General features: G+C 37.2%; 2 protein-coding genes across 4 annotated transcripts in view; both read right to left on the reverse strand.

The window, feature by feature from the left end:
• Window positions 1–20,779, reverse strand: part of PIGP (phosphatidylinositol glycan anchor biosynthesis class P) — a 152,431-nt gene that overhangs the window by 11,062 nt on the left and 120,590 nt on the right. The gene's annotated exons all lie outside the window — the stretch shown is intronic.
• HLCS (holocarboxylase synthetase) overlaps window positions 1–20,779 on the reverse strand; it is a 122,147-nt gene that overhangs the window by 8,663 nt on the left and 92,705 nt on the right. For all 3 annotated transcript variants that reach the window (XM_061359128.1, XM_061359130.1, XM_061359129.1), the window contains exon 7: window positions 343–410. In XM_061359128.1, coding sequence (XP_061215112.1) covers window positions 343–410 — 68 coding nt within the window. The remainder of the gene's footprint in view (window positions 1–342; window positions 411–20,779) is intronic.

The following is a 20,779-nucleotide window of genomic DNA, read 5'->3' on the forward strand; positions in this document are numbered from 1 at the left end:
AGTTAAGTCAAAAAGGAGTTCTGATTTGGAAGCCTGACTTGTATTATACTAAATGTAGTGATGGCAGTTTCCATGACTGGGGAGACTTTTTGGCAGAAACTTGAAGACCATTAAATCATTCCTGCAAAAGCCACCAAAAATCCCGAAAATGTTTACTTTGGTCTATATTAACTTACATTTTGAGTTTGAATTCACAGTTCAAGTGGAAAGAGAAGAGGACAACCTTATTCTGCAGTTTATATTGTCAAAAATACTCACAATGTATCTTTAAGACTTGGTGACATTAAAATGTCATATCTTATATATTTAATACACATTTATTAGCACTGGAAAGAAACTTACCTTTCCCTTGTATTTGGCGAACAGCAATAGCTATTAAACCCATCTCCTCAGGCAACTCGAACATTAACCTGCCAATTAGGAAAAAAAAAGCCCCATGCTTATCAGCTGAAACACTAAGCTACATTCACGAAAATCTAGGCTTAAATATCAGGTCATATTTTATGTTAACATTGCACTACCATTTATCCATTTTCAGTTAACATTTATTCTTGACCAAAAAGCATTAGAATATTAAAAAAAGATTAACTGAAAAACGATAACGTAAAACATTACTATATCTATTACGTTGGAAAAAGTTATAGCCATAGGTTATTTAAGGTGCCTTCTGATAACATACGTTTTGTATTTCTTTACATTTTCTTGAAGTGCTTATTTTTTGTGCGTCACTATCTTCAGTAAGTGACAACTAGCAATTCTAGACATTTGTTTCTACTTACAGCAAATTTTTGTTCATACTACAGAATATAAGAGCAGCAGTTTCTGATTATTTAGAAAACCAATATGGTGGCAATAAAGCAGTTTAAAAGATACACTATCCCCTGAGAACTAATTATGATTTAACTACAGTAAATAAATCTACACCTTCTGAGAACTCTAGAGAACACTGGCTTATTTTAGGCTTGTGTTCTGCTTTTAAAATAGTTTCACTTAAAAGAATACTAACTTTCCTCTGGGGATAAGTAGAAAGTGCACTTTAACACCACCAAATGAGTCAGTGCTAGACTTGAAAAAAAAAGAAGAAAAAAATCTACTGTGAGAACTTCATTCAAGCCACCTTAAAACAGATTTGAACCGTACTGAGATCTTCCTCCATTTTCAGGAAGAGTTATTTAACAGATAAAACATATTCAAGATGTTGCTAGCAACATAAACCCAGAAAGTGATGTATAGCCTAAAAGTCTGCTTCTAACATGGCACAAATACGACATTGTTCATTCATATAAAAGCAATCTTGTCTTGCAGATAAGTGTGGTCCAAGTCTGCAAAGAGTTCAAAATTATTTCCTCTGAATTTCAGATACATATGAAAGGTGTTTCAAGTTCTGAAACCAAGCAAGTAACCCTAGGCAGCAAGGATCAGATGCAAGCGGAAGTGTCCCCCTGCCACCCACAGGCACACATCTATATGCAAGCTACAAACTAAGTAACTATCCATCTCTAAGCTTCATGGGTCAAAAACCAGGGCTTCAGTAAGTAACTCTTGGGACTGTATCAGTAGCAAAATGTAAGAAGGAACCATAAGGTTTCATAATATCTTTTAAAAGGCTGACTTGTTTTCATGACTATAAGAATGGGAGGTTATTGGAGAAGCCAAGCAAATTCTGGACCACAAATGCCTTTGCTAATTAGAAATAACTGAACCAAAACTGGCAGAAGCTGTCACAGGCTCCACAATGTTTTCCCACACTACTACTCCTCAGTCAGTGAGACACTGTCAAAGAGCAACAGTCAGATCTCTTTGCCAGTCCCCTTCCAGTTAACGTGAAATACAGCTCAATAAGTCTTTCCTTTGGACCCTACAGATTACACACTGATACCAGACTCACCTATCTACCTCCAACCTTTAACATTAAAAATACACCTCCTCCTATGCTGCCACCTGACGAAAATCCTCCGCAGCTCATGAGGCTTCAGCCCTGTCTTCTGGCAACAGTGTGATTTCAGTTACAACACCAAGTTCATGGTTTTGTAACAAGAAAATCTAATTTAAATTTGGAAGTACAGTTCGAAAGAGACTACACTGGTTTCTGTTACTTCTCCATTTACAGATTTGTTTTTAAATAGGTAAAAAAGAAAAAAAAAGTCATGTGCTGCCATGATGGGATGAAAGTAATCACAGCAGGGAAAAAAAGTTAATTATGAATCCAAAACTCAGGCTTCTAGAACAAAGAGATATGATTAACAGAACATATGAATGTAACCATTAGAGGCTTGGCAGCAGGTAGCAACGTATTAAATGGAGAGACTTTTAAGGGCCAGGAAGAAATTCTTTAATAGACACAACATGGGGAAGTTAATATCCAGACTGATACAGTAAGAGACAGATAGATTTATTTTTACTGCTTCCTGAGATTGTGCTGGAATTACCATGAAGACTATGATGATAAAACCCCCCACACAACTGCCTCCCCTCCAACCTCCCAACTTCAGAGCTTTGTAAATTGTGTGTGCTTGTTAGTTTTTTTCTGGGAGAAACAACTCGGATTTCCCTTACCAGAAAGAGTAACTGTACGTGCACTTTTTTATATATCGACTTCCCTTCTCTGCTTTCAACTTAATCAGCTGCAGATTTAACAATTTAATTTTTCTGCAGAGTGACTTAATCATAGTGCTCACCACATTTCCCCCACAAAATCTTTTTCTTCAAGAAATCCTCTGTTCTTTTTTGGGCTCTTTAACTAACTTGCTGTGCGCATAAGTCAAAAGACCACACTAGATACGAGAGTAAGGGAACGTGAAACGTCTCAAGACAAATTTACGCATCAGGAAGAATATCAGATGGCACCTACATGACTGTAGAAGATGATAACAGAATTTCATGCCATTTTATAAAAAAATAATAATAACAAATATTTCGGCTTTGAACGTTTTTGTGGTATTTTCCAAAACATGAGCAAGGCACTTGTGGTATTCAAGAATATTAAACCAGCCAAAATATTGAAAGAGATTCTTGCACAGTTTTTCATACAAATGTCCTTCCTCTGCCCTGTAGTGCATACTGTCAAGAGTAATAAACAATACTTAATTGTTTTATAGAAATTTCAAGTCTAAGGAGGACTCTGTCTTCATGGCTAGTCAACACAATGACTTTTCTTCCTACATGAACGTAAAATAGGAATTGAAACCACAAAAACTATGTTCGAATAATGTTAAAGGCCTGACAACTATAAATTTCATTGATGTTGTGGGTTTAAGATTGAAACTCTCATTAATGCATCCTGCTGTGTTACAGTATTGCAGAGGTATTACAACAGGCAGCATTGCATTCCAGATGTTAAAATACCTGGGCACAAGAGAGTAAGTCAGGAACAGATTTATCCCTTTACTTCAAGTTCCTCATCTGAAAATCTCACTCTCAAATAGCTTGTTTATAGAGTATTATAAAAGCAACATAAAAAAGCCCTTATAATTTTTGGTCAAATGGTAAGAAATATGCCTTTTGACCAGTTTCTTGTATATTTTGAACTAAAAAGTGCCCTGAACACTTGCTTTACCACTTTATATCTACTGTTTCTGTCCATTATGTCCAATTTCAAAATGAGCAGTTTGCCTAATATTTCTCCCAAACTCGCTTCCATTGCCCTCCATCTCCTTTTCATAGCCCTCAGCTACATGATGCTATGTTTCATTCCAAGCTCTGTGTGCTGAATGGCCTGCCAGAGGGCGTGCTGGCCAAGCAGAATAGGTAGCTAAGAACTCCTTGCTAGCAGCACTGATCCGTGTCTCTCTCTCCTACTTGGTAGCCTGTATTCATAAGAACACAAATACCTAAATGAGCTCAAAGATACAGAAGTCTTCTGTAAAATGGGCACTAGACTCACTGAGAGCAGGGGGGCTATGATCAGAGGAGAAGCCACCAAGAATGACATCATGGTGGGAGTCTGTAACATTCCACTTAATCAGAAGTGGAAGTAGCCTTTCTGGACATATGCAGAGGACATCTGCATATCACAGATCCTGATTCCTGTGGAGAGACTGCCATGTCCCAATAACTGCTAAAGGGCAAATGAAGTGGGATGCAAGCAATCCAGCTGACTTGTGGAGGATGCTAAGGACAAGCTCTTAATACAAATATCAGATGATCAGCTTTAGTGATCAACTTGATCTGCTACAAATAAAGGAGAGCTGACTGGGGAGGCGATATTCTGTGACAGCTTTGGCCGTAGCAACCATGAACCAATTCCATTCCAGATCTTGAGAAGAATGAAAAGGGCAAGTAACACAGTGCAAACCCTGGATTTTGCAAGAGCAGAATTCAGTTTATTCAGGGATCTGACAGATGGCATCTTATATGAGGCAGCTCTGAAGGACAAGCGAGCTGAACAGACCTCATCTTTAAAGAGAGTCTCCCACTGACAAAATAGCAGTCCATCACAATACTGAGGAAAATAAGCGAATGAACAAGGAGTTTGGTTTGGCTGAAAAGGGAATTCATGACTGTAGAACAAATATTCAAAAGAGATGGAAGTAAGGAGAAATGCTACCAAAAAACAACAAAAAAAAGCAGAAACATTGTCCAGGCAAGCAAGGATGATGCTAGGAAAGCTGAAGCTGAACTACAGTAGAGACCGGCAAGAAACACAGCAAAGAGAACTCCTACTGCTATACGATAACAATAAACAAGTGTCCTGGGTTTAGCAAAAAAATAATAAATGTGGGTTTGCAACTGACTGAGGCAAAAGCACAATGGACACTGATAACACTGAGTTACTCAATGCATTCGTTACCACAGTCTTTAATAACAAAGTCTCCCAGACCTTTACACATACTGACAGAGTTCAAGGAGAAAATACCAAGAGTAAAAAAGGACTGATTTCATAAAACTCTTGTGAAATCTTATCTCACCCAAGTCCATAAAAGCAAATGGGGTGCACCTGAGAGCGCTGGCTGATGGCACATCAAGGCTGTCTTCTATCACTGTGGTCATGGAGATCAGAGTAAGTCCCAGATGAATGGAGAAGGGCAAATGCTGCAACCATGTTCAAGATAATCTTTCACAACAACCTTGTATCCAAGTTTGGCCATTGTGGTCTAGATGAATGCGGTACCAAATCAGTAAAAAAGTGACTGGATTCTGTGATTGAAAAGTAATGGTTTGTAATCTACCTGTAGGCTGGATACAACTGCACTTCCTGAGGAATTTAACCTGAGACGTATCCTATTACTATCTTAATATCTCTGCCAATGACCTGTAGGAAGAGATGGCATGCATGTTGATAAATTTCATGAGTAACAGTGAACTATGAGGATGACTATGCATTGGAATAGGGTACCCGGAGAAGCTGTACAGTATTTCTGTCTCTGGAGATTTCCAAGATTTGAGTTGAAAAAGCCCTGAACAAGCTGGTCTGAATACATTGCTAATCCTGCTTGAAAGGAGAAGCTTGGACTACAGACGCTGGGGTATACCTTCCAATCTGAGTGATTCTTTGACTCCAGGAAATGTACAGAAACTTGGGAATTTTCGATGTTCCTAGCTGTCCTTTAAGTTTGGTTGAAATCAGTCAGAAATTAGCCATGAGCTACTAATTACTAAATTAGCAATTTAGCCCAAAGGTTGCTCACTGGAATCCCATTCTCTACCTCAAGTAGGATCCTAGGCTAAAGTAATTTTCACACTCTTGTATGGACTAAATATTTAGTTTTATCCATCTTCTACTTTCCATGCAGTATTTTATACATGACCAGGTGCAATATGCAAGATTGACTCCCACAGCTGAGACATGCAGAACAACACCTAAACTGTTAATCCTACCGAGGCTTATTTAAATGGTAGGAATCTTACTGCTCTGCACGGTTATAACTTTGCCTATATCCAGCAGGCAAAATATGTTCCAGAATACACTATTACATCAATGTGCTCTTCTGTTCTATTACAAAAATTCATAGCTTCTTTCACTTTATAGTGGGTTTCCTTATAGCAATGTTAGTACAGAAAGGACCATTTAGTGTCAAATTCTTGTCAGAATTCCTTAGATACATTAAAGTCCTACATCAGCGAGAAGGACGAAGGATTTCCTGGTTTCACCTGTAATTTTTTTTCATTCCTAGTAGCTGGTGCAGTGCTTTGTTTTGGCTTCAGTCTGAGAACACCACTGATAACAAACCAATGTTTTAGTTGTTGCTGTGTAGCATTCACCCTGATCAAGGACTTTTCAGTCTCTCATGCTCTGCCAGTGAGGAGGGGCACAAGAAGTTGTGACTGAGCAGAGACAGGACACCTGACCCAAACTAGCCAAAGGGTTATTCCATACCACAGCACATCATCCCCAGTATATAAACTGGGAGGAGTTAGCCAGAAGGGCAGATTTTTACTCAGGTCGGGCTGGGTATATGTCAGTGAGTGGTGAGCAATTGCATTGTGCATCATTTGTGTTTATTGGTTTTTCCTTTCCCCTTTTAGTTTCAGGTTCTCTCCCCTTGTTATTTCTCTTATTATTATTATTAGTAGTAGTAGCAGCATATTGTACTTCAGTTATTAAACTGTTATCTCAACCCATGCAGTAGTTTACCTTTTTTTGATTCTCCTCCCTATCGCACCCAGAGGTGGGACGGAAAGGGAGAAGTGAGCAAGCGGCTGTGTGGTGCTGAGCTATCGGCTGCGCTTAAACCATGACAAAGTGTTACAGTGGCCCAGACTTGTGGAAAACTAACTTCTGGAACTTTGGATTTCTAGTTTCTTGTACCTTGCTTCAATAAATGCTACAAAAAGATTGTCCTATACTAGTCATGACATAATGCTGTTGTCTCCTTTGAGAACTCACGCAGGACTAGTTTCTAGGAGAAAAGACAATGTAGAAAGAATCGCACCCCGCCTATACCACCCAAGGAGACCTTTCGCTGCGCTTTTTGCAGCAGGATTTGCCTATCTCACATTGGCCTTTTTAGTAATCAGTGTGCTTGTAGTAAGCGTGGGTAAAGCCCTTCCCAAACCTTCGTTCGCGAAGTCAAGCCATGATGATGATGATGAATCTATCAATAATAGGAGTAACATAGGTTAGCAACTTACATATACTTCCATTAGTTGGCTAGTCTTTGAGAGCAGTGCACTAAGAACAGCATTGCTTCAACTAAACTGCAATGCATAGGAAGACTGTAAGCACAGCAAAGCCATGGCAGTTACTTTTCAGCTGGATCAGTGCTCTAATCTGGCTCAACATAAATGAACATTGCTGTTGGCAAAAGCGAAGCAACAGTAAAAGAGGCCAGAGGATAGGAGGGAAGACTAAACCACCTCTTTCTTACCACCCACGTACTTGATTTAAATTACTGTATTATGGCCTCAGAATAGTGCATGCTTTACTTGTGGAATTGCTTTGAGAATCCGGCATGTTGACCAGACAGGGTAAAACTCTACCATTAAATGCTCATTTTTAATGCTCACTGCATTTTTCAGCTGGTAATTTTCTTGTCTTTCTATTTTTATACCAGGTATTTTATAATTAGTCCTTTGTATATGTTTATAGGCTTTTCCTCTTAAAAAAAAAAAAAAGAAAAAGAGAATTTTAAAACACGGTACCATACAGCCAAAGGTGTCAGGAAACATACCCAAATAAGAAAGGACTCCAAAAAATTGGTTTGCCAACAAAATGCCAGTAAAACTTGAAACCTGGGTTCAGACACACTGGTAATGTTCCAAAACTGAAAACTTAAAGAACTTCTTTATTCAGTAAATCGCCTTCTCTGTGAATATCATCAAGACCACAAACTTATAGTAAAAGAGGGAGTTTCTGAGGGAGATGTGAGGAGAGTTTAGAAGTTTAAGTTGTTTCAATTTTTTAATTTGAAAAGCAAAAACCTCTACTGTTTTGAACAGTTTATTTATTTTTTTTCCTATAGTAAGCAATCTTTTAAATTCATTGCCCTTATTTGAAAAGGCTACCTGAAGCATACTGAAAAGTTAACATAGGACAAATGGAAATAAAAAAGATATCATTAAAAAGTAAACTCCAATGCCAAGATTTAATAAGCAGAATGGTTACTGGAATGCAGTGAAACATATTTATCAAAACATATTAGAATAGAATCTTCTGAGTGGAATAAAAAGATAAAGTATATTGATCAAAACCAGTTCTAACCATTTTTGTCCAAACCAAGCACAATACAGATGCTATAAAAATTTTAAAACACAGAGATCAATGCAGCCTGTAGTGATGCCACATTTAACAGCAATTTCATCACACTTCATTAGATATACAAACTGGGGAAGTGGGCCTGTGTGAAACTCATGAGGTTCAAGAAGGCCAAGTGTAAGGTTCTGCACCTAGGCTGGGGCAAACCCCAGTATTGATACAGGCTAGGAGATGACAGGATTGAGAGCAGTCCTGCGAAAAAGGGCTTGGGGATACTGGTGGATGAAAAGCTGGATGTTAGCTGGCAGTGTGCACTCACAGCTCAGAAAGCCAACTGTATCATGGGCTACAGCAAAAGAAACGTGACCAGCAGGTCAAGTAAGGTGATCTTACCCCTCTACTCCACTCTTGTGAGACTCTACTTGGAGTACTGCCTTCAGCTGTGGTGCACCCAATTAAGAACGATGTGGACCTGTTGGAGCAGGTCTGCAGGAGAGCCACAAAAATGACCAGAAGGATGTAAGACCTCTCCTGTGGGGACAGGCTGAGAGAGTTGGGATTGTTCAGCTTGGAGAAGAGAAGGCTCAGGTGAGACCTTATAGCAGCCTTCCAGTACTTAAAGGAGGTTATAAGAAAGAGGGGAGCAAACTTTTTAGCAGGGTCTGTTGCAATAGGACAAGAAATAAGGTTTTGAACTAAAGAGAGTAGATTTAGACCAGATATAAGGAAGACATGTTTTTGCAACAAGGATGGTAAAGCACTGGATCAGGTTGCTCAGCCATCTGTTGCTCAGAACATCCCTGGAAATGTTCAAGGCCAGGATGGATGTGGCTCTTGAGTAACCAGATCTAGTTGAAGATGTCCCTCCCTGTTGCAGGAGAGGTTGGACTAGATGATCTTTAGAGCTCCCTCAAACTCGAACCATAAAACTAAAAGGGGAAAGGAAAACCCAATAAACATAAGTGATGCACAATGCAATTGCTGACCATCCACCCACCAATACTCAGCTCAACTCAAGCAGCAGTCAGTCATTTCAGGTGACTCTCCCCAGTTTATATACTGGGCATGACATGCTGTGGTATGGAATATCCCTTTGGCTAGTTTGGGTCAGGTGTCCCGACTCTGCTCCCTCTCAGCTTCTTGTGCCCCTCCTCACTGGTAGAGCAATCATACTTAAAATCACAAATAATTTATAGGTAAGAGAATACTGTAAAATCCTTTGAATTTTCTTCTCTGATTTGCTTTTCTTTCTTTCATCACTGAAACATATATTGTGCTCAAAATTTAGGATGTGGTACAGTTTTAGCTTTCCTAACCCACTGCTAACTGAAAAATATTTTTTTCTCCTCTTTCCAATGGTACACTCCATAGTTTTCCTACTCTAAAAAAAAGAAGCATATTTTTCCATTGTTTGATTTCTTATGGTCTATAGATTAGATTTTACCTTTGAGGGACCTCTTGGTTTGTTAAACATTCTTTCTGTAAAATATTTTTAATGTGAGAAAGAATTAGCTAAAATTTCATGCAAATTTCTTCATTACCACTGGTGGCCAAAATCATCCAAATCTCAATTTTAAAATGTTCATTTGCCTTTCACTGTGTAATTTAAACACACACACAGGACTTCTTGTAAGATCTGAACACTCGTTCGTTTTCTTATTTTTATGACATGGGTTCATTGTACAATATATGTTATGAGCACCATCATGAAGATGGCAACTTGACACGTTACTCATCATTAATTACAACTGCATAATTTTGCCCAGGTGTTACAACTATTACAAATCAACGCTGGGTTCACAGACTGGCAGGTAAAGCACGATTCTTTTACTTGCATGCTTTTTTTTTCCATTAAGCACTGGGAAATACAAAATCTTTGAAGAAAATATTACTAACGTGTTTTTGCTGTGCAAAAGCAACCAAAGGCACTGTATTCTTTCTACATCAGTAAGCTCAGAATTTAATTGCAAAACTCCCACAGACAAAATGTCAATATTGTTCTCCTTTACCATTAAAAAAACTAGATGTGTTGCACCTAGAAATTTCTTAAGTATGATGTAAGAGATTAATACAAAATTATAAATTCAATGCAAGCCTGGGAAAAAAGGTATTTTTTTGTTTAAAGAAAAAATGTTCCAGTGAGAGACATTTTTAAAAGAAGTTCTTGGAAAGTGGCAATTTGCCGTTTTAGTTATTGTTTGTAACACACTGTTTAGTGAGTGAAGTTTAGAATATTATGTTTTAAAAGGCACTATAAGACCCAATCAGATGTTTTTCTTATACAAGGTCTTTTCACAGAAAATACACATTCAGAAAAGCCACTACCCTTTAAGAGGAGGAGGAATTAATTTGCCTGAAAAAAAAGGCATTTTTCCTTTAAAATACTTAATGTTTTATGGGGGCATTTTTTGCCTAGTCAAAAGTATAAGTTGTTTCAACTATATGGAAATACTAAAGTTGTGAATGATTTAAACCTTGAAACATGTCTACTCATGGCAACATTACCAGACTTCCGTATGCCTCAGTTTCCCCCTGAAGTGTCAGGTTTCACTAAGTAGCCACATTTACCATCCTATTTGGGGTTCCTCTTTGTTAAGCTATGCAATGCTTCACAGGGAAGGCACTTTTGGATGAGGAGTCTGGCTACCAGCCAGAGTAGCAACATGGGCTATCCTAACTAGAACCTTCATAAGGGGTAAAAGACATATGCACTTCAAATTCATTGTTGAGCTGACTTGAAATGAAGCACTGAGCTGGGTTATAAATCCTGAACATTACACTTCAACATCCCTAAATAGAACATCCCAGCAATTGCTTGTTCTCTGTGTGAAGAAACAACTCACGACACTTTGTTTTTTTCTGATTCCAAGTTCCAGATCATGTTAAAGATAGTAATTCAGAAAAATTATTGCCTTTTATTTTTTTTATGGTGAATGAAAAAAGGCAATAAACACAATAGCTGAACTCAGTTGGCTCTGTATTCATGTGTCTAATGATTAACACACAAAAATGGTCTCATCAAGTACCAGAGTCTTATACTAGCTCTTCCCTCACAGTGCCAACAGAAACCACAAGATTTCTAAATTCAGTATTAAAGCATACAGCACTTTTCTCATGCAAGAGCCAACATCCAAAACCATGTAAATAAAGAACAGAAAAGTTCTGTTGTTAAATATTTTTAAAACCCTTACTATTAGACTGTGCCAACTTGAAGGCAGACTCCAATAGTTAATTTCATGGGTGATTAAGAATGAATTTCAAAATAAGGAAGTTACTTTATGCTGGCCACAGTATCCTCTGTAGACTTCAGAAACAGTCATCATAATGTAGATTTTAACCACAGACTCAAAACAAATGTAGCTGATATTCATGTCCTGAAACAGTGGATTCTCTTTGTCAGGGTGGGCAGGAAAAAACCCAAAGATCACCATGTAGCCTTTTTACTTTATATTCTTCAAATGCAAGAAAAGCAGTAACTTCCTGCTTCTGTAAAGTTCACAGGAATGCCCAGTTTAAGACGATAAAACATGTATAAATACCTTACCATGAGAAGCGGACGAATGGGCAAAGCACTGAGCTGAAAAGAGATGACATTCAACTGGGGAGGGCTGCTCAACCATCCTGAATCATGTATCTGAATCATGCCTACTTGCTTAAGCAGTAGTTTGTGGAGGCCAAGAAGCCATATAGGTCCCCAGGTAAATCTATACTTGGAACTTGGTATCTTGCCACTTTCCTGAGCAATGGCATTTGCACATATTGGATGATGAAGTCTGAATATACCAAATATTGCCAAAGAAAAAATGCCTTTCATTCTGGCATTACCTTAGTAATCTCAGGAATCACTTGCAAGTACTGACAAATGTAACAGGTCCAATTCTAACTGTATATCACTATAAACAGCATTTCAACTTTCTTGTATGAAAAACAAAGAAAACTGACAGCTCATCCCCTGTCATTTCTCCCTCACCCCCATTTCTGTTTCAGTGTTACTCTTTTACAGTATCTCAACAGCCAGAATCTGGTCACAAGTCCTGCTGTCCATTACTACTCTCAGGGGATGTGCTTGACGACATGCCATTCTTGCATTTGCTCGCCAGATAGGCAATCAGTACTCATAAAGTAATAGTTGAAATCTGTCATAAATAATTTCTGAACCTCCTGACAGACCTCTGGGTCCTCCTTCTCCTGTGTGTGTGTGTTCTTTAGCTGTAAAGTGAAAGCAAAATACAGGCGCAGAAAAGAAACTTTCTCATTCAGCTTTACTGATACATTTCTATAAAACAGGTGTTCAGTAGACCCTGCAACTTGAGTTGTACTAAAGCTTAGTCAGATGTGAGGCTTTAGTAGAGGTGTTCTGGATAGTAGGTGAATGAGCAAAACCACTCGATCGTATGCAAGAGAAGCAAGCATCAAAGAGAAGGAGGAAGACTTGGAGGATTAGTTATATGATACTATGATTCTTAGCAGTACTTAACACTACTCAAGCTGAAACTGTGAGCAGACATGGTGGTATTTTACTTGAAACGAAACAGTAAGGTCTTATGCAAGGTTAGGGTGGTCTGCAGTAAATTCCTTTGGCTCTGGAGATGGAGAAAAATCAGCTGGGAAGAATGTCTTAAATGGGAAGCACCAGCACACACATATATATGGCACGATGCAAAACCACTCAGAAATAGAAATAAATAAATATGTAGAAGGAAAAAGATCAGTAGTTCACACATTTATGCAAAGTAAAAATCCACCCCATCAGCAGAAGGCTAGCTCCTTGTACCCAGATTTATAATCACACCAAAATGAGCCACAGCTGCACAGAAGTAAACTGAAACCCTACTCTAACAACAGGCCTATGCTGACAGCTAGAGTGTAAATCTAGGATACAATTTTACACCACAGTCACAGAGGATTGAAAGTAACCTCAAGTGATATCTAAGTCTTTATTCCTTCCTTTTCCATGTTTGGTAGAACTTTCTCCACACTACTCATAAAAACTCAGAAAGACGGAGAAGCAACAGCTTGTTCAAGCAAACTACCTTTCTTCAGCAATTTTAAAGAAAAAAAATACTATTATCTGCAATTCTGCATTAAAATGTTGCCCCACATCCACTGAAAATGGAGAAATGCTTATTCATTTTCTCCATGTAAGGAACCAGTGACTTGATTAAAGGATTCTTTATATCAGTCTTGTCTTCTTCTGATGAAAGAAACATAGCCCTTTTATATCCCACTCTCCCCATCTAAGGAGTCATGTTTCCTAAACTCTGAACCAATTTCTCTGCTTTGTACTCCGCTCAGCAAATCCACACCTTTTGAAGCTTGGTGTTGAAAACGATCAATAACTCCAGCTAAGCACTCCCAGCATTGAGTAGAAGTGGAAGGATTACTCTGTTCATTTTATATGTAGCACATTTTTTAGCACTTTTATATGAACGTCAGTCTCAGTCCTCATCTCCTTTGTTACAACAGCAAACTTGGTTTTTAACCTACATTCAATTGCTGACTCAAACTTCCAGAACCTCTCTTGAAAACTGATACCCAACCAACCTATCTTCATTTAATGATTTGCATCTGATTATTACTCTGTGCCACATTTACCCATAAATAGCTGTATCCTAAAACAAGATCCAATGGGTCATAACCTGCTTTAGAGTTGGAAGCTCTTTGGTAATGTACACTCAACATGGGTCTTAGTTTTAAGAAGTGTGTTTAAACACTTCAGCTGTTATACTAAGGATTTAAGCATCTAAAAGGAGAAAGATCACTGAAGAAAACATTATCACCTTTCCCTTTCTCCACTAATAGAATTTTAACAAGAAACTCTTCAGAGAATTAATAGAGTTTCAGTTGTAAATGTCATGTGTTTGCAGTTGTCTGTCTCCTCCACCTTTCACGATGTATTTAGTGTTGAATATAACTGAGAAAAAATAAGGTGAGAAAATATTTTTCCTTTCAGCTGGTTTTCTTTTTTTTTTTTCTTAAATGACTTTTTCAACAAGCACTCCACAAATAATTTTGACTTTTCAACCATGGACATAAGACTAACATAACAGAACACTGTATTCCTATCCATACAGGATAAAACTGGAAAATTCATCTTTGTATTGGCCTTGTATTCTTCTGTAGGACAATTTCTCTATTGCAGCAAATATGAGCTTCTTACATTCACTTTTGAGACTCTTTTCACTATAATTATATCTGCCATCCCATAGTCACCCTGTCCCTGTAGGTCTTTTTCTCATTCACAATTTGCAAGCTCTGGGTCAGGAACCATCATTTTGTGTTTGTGTAATTTGTAGCCTCTGAGCCTTCACTTGGGTGGCTCAAATGATTCAATAAACAAAATTCAAATGGGGCCAGAATTTACATGCTGTAGGTTGACAAGGTCAAGTACAGATAGAACACAAGACTTACTTAGACAGCAGTGGCACATCTTTTATCTTTGCAGACCATCCATCACAGGGAACTGATTCTCACACAGAACATTCACACTAGTATTAGCAGAACAGAGAGAAAGAACTGACTTTTGAAACAGAAAATTGACTATCACCCAATATATGGGCTCTTATGATGAGCATATTCAGATCATAAACACACAGATTTTCTGGAATTCTAGGGGCATTTCTCTTGTAGAGAGAGTAAACTGTTTCAGGTATTGAGTTGCAGAAGTGTTACACTAATTCCACGGCTATACATCAGAATGCAAGCAGAGCCTGAAGTTTACTAACAGGCAAGATATATGCTAAATGCTCAGCACAGGCAGAGCACTTTTACACATCAGATACTGCTATGCAGCAAGAAATGGAACATTCATTCCAAAATCAGATGCAGACATGATCAAAAAGACCTCTGTCAATATGCAGGGCAGAACCTAATTCTCTGATGGAGTTTTTTGTTATACAGATCCTGAAAGCTGAGACATGCAGCAATTCAAGCCAAAGACAACAAAAGGAGTGTAACTCTCAGTTTGAAATTAGGAAGCACATATTTACAGTGTGACACTACCTGGAAATTCTTAGTGGTTTAGCAACAACAAAAGATGAAAAGACTTTATTTTTAATGTACCAAAATCTTCACATCTAATGCAGGAACTGAAGGTTGGACTATCCATTTTAAAAAGCTACTATAAAAACCGTTAATAGTAAAAAAATTCTTCTCTCAAGTTACATATTTCAAGCAATAAAACTTTTATTAGCTATTCCAATATCAGATAAAGTAAAGCGGGTTCCAAAAAACACTAAACACAGCATCAAGTTCTCAATTTTAAATGCTTTTTTAAAATCTGTGAAGAAAATTTCCTGGAAGTTAAGATAAAATACATCTTTGATTATTTATCACACTCTATCCCTCCTCTGATGTAAACATTTATTTGTGTTTATTGGAGAGTTCCTATAATTTAATTTCCTTCTATTGATTACCTTTTAGGATACTTCACAAAGAAAAGATGACTGAATTTGAGAAAGAAGACCATAAAATATAGAATGTGATAGCAGAAGAATGCTCTGTTTTTCTGTCCATTAAGCAAAACTCACTATAACTTAATCAATTCTTCTCAGGTGGAACAGACACTGTGAGGGTAAGTCCAAACAATGCCTGTAAGATCCTATTAGGTGCACATAAACATGCAAAAATTAACTCATTCTAGCAAGTGAAAAAAAAAGTTTGCAGTCAAAATGAAGTTACCCCCTTAGCTCCCCTTCTGTTGGCAGTGCACATGCTCATCAGTAAAATCCCATGGGCCTTTTCTAAGTGAATTTTTTTTTACAATCCAGTAAATTGAAAGAAGTAATACATAATTACAGATGCGCCTTCCCAAACAATGCAAAGTTATTGTATGGCTGACTGACATCTCTGAACTGTATGTTGATGGTTTCGGTTGTCTTGCAACTCGGTGAAAACATTATCTGCAAGGCAGTTTGCCATGAGGCCTCATGAAATGCAGCTGTTTGCATGGCTGCCTTTTTCCCAGACGAACTGGGATTAAGTTTCTACTGCCACAAAAGCTCTGTAGTCCTGATGAGCATTTTTCTACCCTAGTGTTAGGGGCGTGTATTGGGCTGTCATATGAGGATGGCATGGGCATCACAGAGTTCACTTTAGACATCACTTAATCAGAGAAAATTATACATATATATTTATGTATATACATATATAATCACAGAAAAGAAACAAGAAGCTGAGTAGGATAAACTCATCAGTATCAGTCTGCATTTGATAAGAAAAACTTTGTCAATCAAAGCGGAGGGGAAATAATACTGACATTTTGATCAAAGTCCCCCTCTTCTAGCAGTTTTGGATATTCAAGATTGCATGTAAGGAATGGATTAAACGTTGGTTTCAACCTACTATTATTAGATAAAATCAATTTGATTTGTCTAGACGTCACTACTTGCTATTCAATCCTACTTTGACAGTATGGGATCTTCCCATAAACAATTTTTCATGTATGCCTTTGGAGCATCCAAAGTAAAATCATAATTTTTGTGGTTTTGTTTCCCCATGTTAGTATGCACTTAATCACTATTTATCTACAGTGTTTTTAAGAGCTCTTGGAAAGCTAAATGATAACTATTGGTGAAACATTTCAAAACCCACAGAGGGATGATGGTATAAACGCACAAAAAGCATAGCAGCACTGTTTCTGAAAAATGATACAGTTGGTGACTTAGATACAGGGGCCACTACTGGTCTACTACTCTGTGTTACTATTCTGCATGAGTAATGGTATGAAGAGTTTTGTGTATTTACCAAAGTTTCTCATATGAAGCAATTTGAAGGACATGCCTTGTTCAGGTTCTGAACTTCTAACTTTGCAGGCAGTGAAGGACTGTGTGCACCGTTTCCGATCCCATGGGTGACACAGATCAATAACATGTATTTCTAAAAATCAGAGACAATAGCACAACAGTCTAAGATTGAACTGTAACTATGATGTTTATCACATACCCCGTGGCTGGGGATTAAAGTCCTTAACAATAACTATGATGTTTATCACATACCCCATGGCTGGGGATTAAAGCCCTTAACAAATCAAACAGTGGATGTGCAAATGACTGAAAAATTATTATAGGAAAAGGTTTTATGTAAAACATTTTATTCTCCCATAACCACATGCATCATGTGCCAGAAATATGACATTACTGCATGCATTCAAATAGGCTGTGCCTTTGCCTTAGAATACAATGAGTACAGTACTCCTGGAGATGGTGCCTACACAATATCCAGATCTCATATGAATGCAGTAGAGATCCAAGACTGAATACAGTAAAACAAATTAAGCTAAACTACACATTAAACGATATACAAGCACAAAAGAAACTACTGACTTTGTCAGGCCTTCCCACCTTTACAAGCATCTTCTCTTTGGTGGCTAATCAAATGTTCAATCATTTTCTTCAAGTTGAAAAAACAGTGAACTTTCATGACACTTCTTCTTTTCTAAAATACACATTTGACACTCATCAAATCAAGTTTGAAAGAATTATTTTGACTTCTTCTGCTTGTAATGACGCAAATGAGATCAAATACATCTGTAACCACTGAAGACTTTTCAAATGCATTCCAAGACACACAACCCAGTCCCAATATACTGATGCAAAAAACATGTACAGCCACTGCAAAAAAATGCTTAAATCTCACTCCAGTCTGTGAAATTACAGACGAAATTGAACAGAGGTTCATCTCTGTGCAGAGCTGTAAGATACTTTTAGGTCTTGAAGTTTTAATTATTTGTGAATCATGGGCATATTACAGTGCAAGTATCCTTTGAAGTAATTATTGTTAACTTCATTGCAATACACAGAATATTCTATTTTCATTCTATGAAATACTTTATGCATGGTATTATAGTACAGAAATACAAGATACCTGGCTAACTGCCAGCTGTGCAATTACTTTCTGCCTATCTAAAATTCCAGTGCAATTGCATTTAGTGATGGCAATGGGCATGATCCATCCTAAACGGTTGCCTGCCTCCACTTCTGCTTAAGGAATATCCTCCTTAATTTTAAAAATATAGGTATCTCACTTTATTTGAGAAAAAAAAATTGAGAAATTTGCACATTCAACACCTTTTTAAAGGTACAAAACCTAAGAAATAAAGCTCAATGGGAAACACCGTACTTCTACTCATTGTATGAAATCACCTCAGCAACAACACACATCAGCTGTTTGTCAGCAAAGCACAACGCAACCTTCCTTTTCCCAGCAAGGAATTTGGAAAATATTTTTCAACTGAAAACTGCAAGAGAAGTTCAGGCTGAAAGTAATTACCCTCTCCAAATTATGAAGGAGACTTCATTTTGTTACTTATTATACAGTAAAACTGGTCTCTGTTTCAAAGACACTACAGTTTAAAAATTAGATGAGAAGACAAAACAAGAATAAGATGATGAGCAACAAAAACAGGCGAAGATTAACTTTTTTCTGAAAGACTTTAAGGCTATAAGAGACTTTTCAAGACATTGAAAGGAAAACCTCACCGTCAAGTGCAGTATGAATAGTCAAAAAATTACTTGTACATTTAGGCTCATAAAATGAACTTTAAAAATATATTTTTTTCTTTTTTTGATATACTGATTAACCCATACAACATTTACCATAATTAAGAAAACTATACTGCCTTAGGGGTTGATATACTCTTTTTCTTGCTGCTTTCCACTGAATCTAGGCTTCAGTTTGTGGGCTGGATATTGGAAATCCAGTCTTTCAGATGTCCTAATCTAACTTCAATTATGAAAAGAGAGCAAACAAAGAGCACATAATTATTATGTAGTTACCATTAGGTTAAAAGTAGGACTTTATATTTCAAGGTTTACGAATTTTCTTAGTTCAGCAGTGAAACTGCTCATTTTCAGTTCCACCTACATATTCCCATCCTTATCTTTGAGAACCTGAACTTATAAAACCATACAATTAGACAAAACGGCAACTGGAAGAGAAAAACAAATTCCAGAAGATAATAACTGGCATCCTACAAATAACAAGCTGGCTTAACAAAGAGCACTCACGCTTTTCAGGAAAACAGCAGGCATTACTGTCTCAATCCTTACTCAGCACATACACTGCATTCTGAGCCGTACAAAGCTGTCAGAGCAATGTACACAATGTATCATGATGAACACCCATGAACAAAACCATTAACGCAGTATCTTCACTGTAAGACTTCCAACATGCATCTCCTCTATGAAAATGGATGGAGCCTTTTTTTTCATCATACAGAATTATGTGAATGCAAGAGTTCTAACAGCAAGCCACCATTTGTAATAAGACACTTCCTTCAATAGTGACGGCAGACACACAGTTGTTTCTATTTTAAGAGCACAAGCACCTGCAAACTGTGCTGAAAAAGAGATACTGAATAACCTGTCCTGGCGTGATTCTGATCTACTTAATCCCACAAATCATTACAAAGTAAAAAGAAAAAGCCTTACTCTCCAGGGTCAATCCTACGTACAAAATTAAAAATGAAAGGTTGCATTTATTAACATTAACATAATATTATTTTATAGAAATCATCCTTGCTTTTAATGACATTGAAGGTCCTATTTTCAAATGATATATATTAGATAAAAAAGACTACAAAATGCTACATACACTTAAACTCTACTTCATTTACACATCTTCAGTACGAGAAGCCTCTTTGGGCCAGCTTTTCCCCCTCCAAAGCAAAGATCTCATAAAAGAGACTTATGACAACGACCTGTCCCTTTTCTTCCTCAAAAGACTCTTTTGTTCTTATTATAATTTTATTTCATTCTGAATGTAATCAACTTTTTAAAAAGTTATTTCTGATACACTTAAGACACTATTACACATACAACTATCGGCACTGGTTCTTTTAATTTAAACTACTTATAAAGAAGTTGGATGATCACTGTCCTAAAACTCCAAGGCTCTAAGAGCATAAAAATGACCCCACCAAAAAAGTGTTTCTACAAGTGTAACAAACAGTCCTTTTTATTTCACCTGTGCGTAACACTATTAACGTGTAAACCATATTATAGTGTACAGTATATGCATCGATCTCAGGAGTTAATCTAGGAGAGTAATCAAGCAATGCAAGCACAGACACCTTTTCTTACACAGGTAGAAAACAGCTATCAGACAGCTATAGCTTTGTAAGGTAACTATTTTACTAACAGTGAATATTTATGTGTTCTGAGACTTAATAACATCAAAACAACAACACCAGAGAAATTACTTATCTCAGCCCAGCAGCCCAGGTACTCATTTTGGCCCTAAATGTTACTGTAAACAGTATACCTTCAAATCAAAGAGTCTTCTCAGCGCAAGAGACTTCCCAATTCCCCCCCCCCCAATTTTGTCTCATTGTGTGTGTATGCATATACCCTTATATATGCACATATAGTTATTTCCAAATATAAAAATATAAAGGATGCATGAATTTTGAACTATGTATTAAATAAGAATTCCATATTTTCAGCTTGTTCTTCCTATAGAGTAACACATGTCCTTGGTATTAATTGTCTTAAATTCCCATCATTGTTAAAGCACAAAATACAAAGTTAATTTACTGACATTTCATTTATTAGTTCCTTCACATCCTACTGAAGTTAAATTTTTGCTAAAATCGCTCCTATCTTTAAATAAATTGCGCTATCATGTCTTGCAAGTATTTTTCTTGTT

Source organism: Neopsephotus bourkii, unplaced genomic scaffold, assembly GCF_033783945.1.
Source record: "Neopsephotus bourkii isolate Nb327-2 ecotype Australia unplaced genomic scaffold, CSIRO-AGI_Nbou_v1 NB_962, whole genome shotgun sequence".
In the NCBI taxonomy this organism is placed as follows: Eukaryota; Metazoa; Chordata; class Aves; order Psittaciformes; family Psittacidae; genus Neopsephotus; species Neopsephotus bourkii.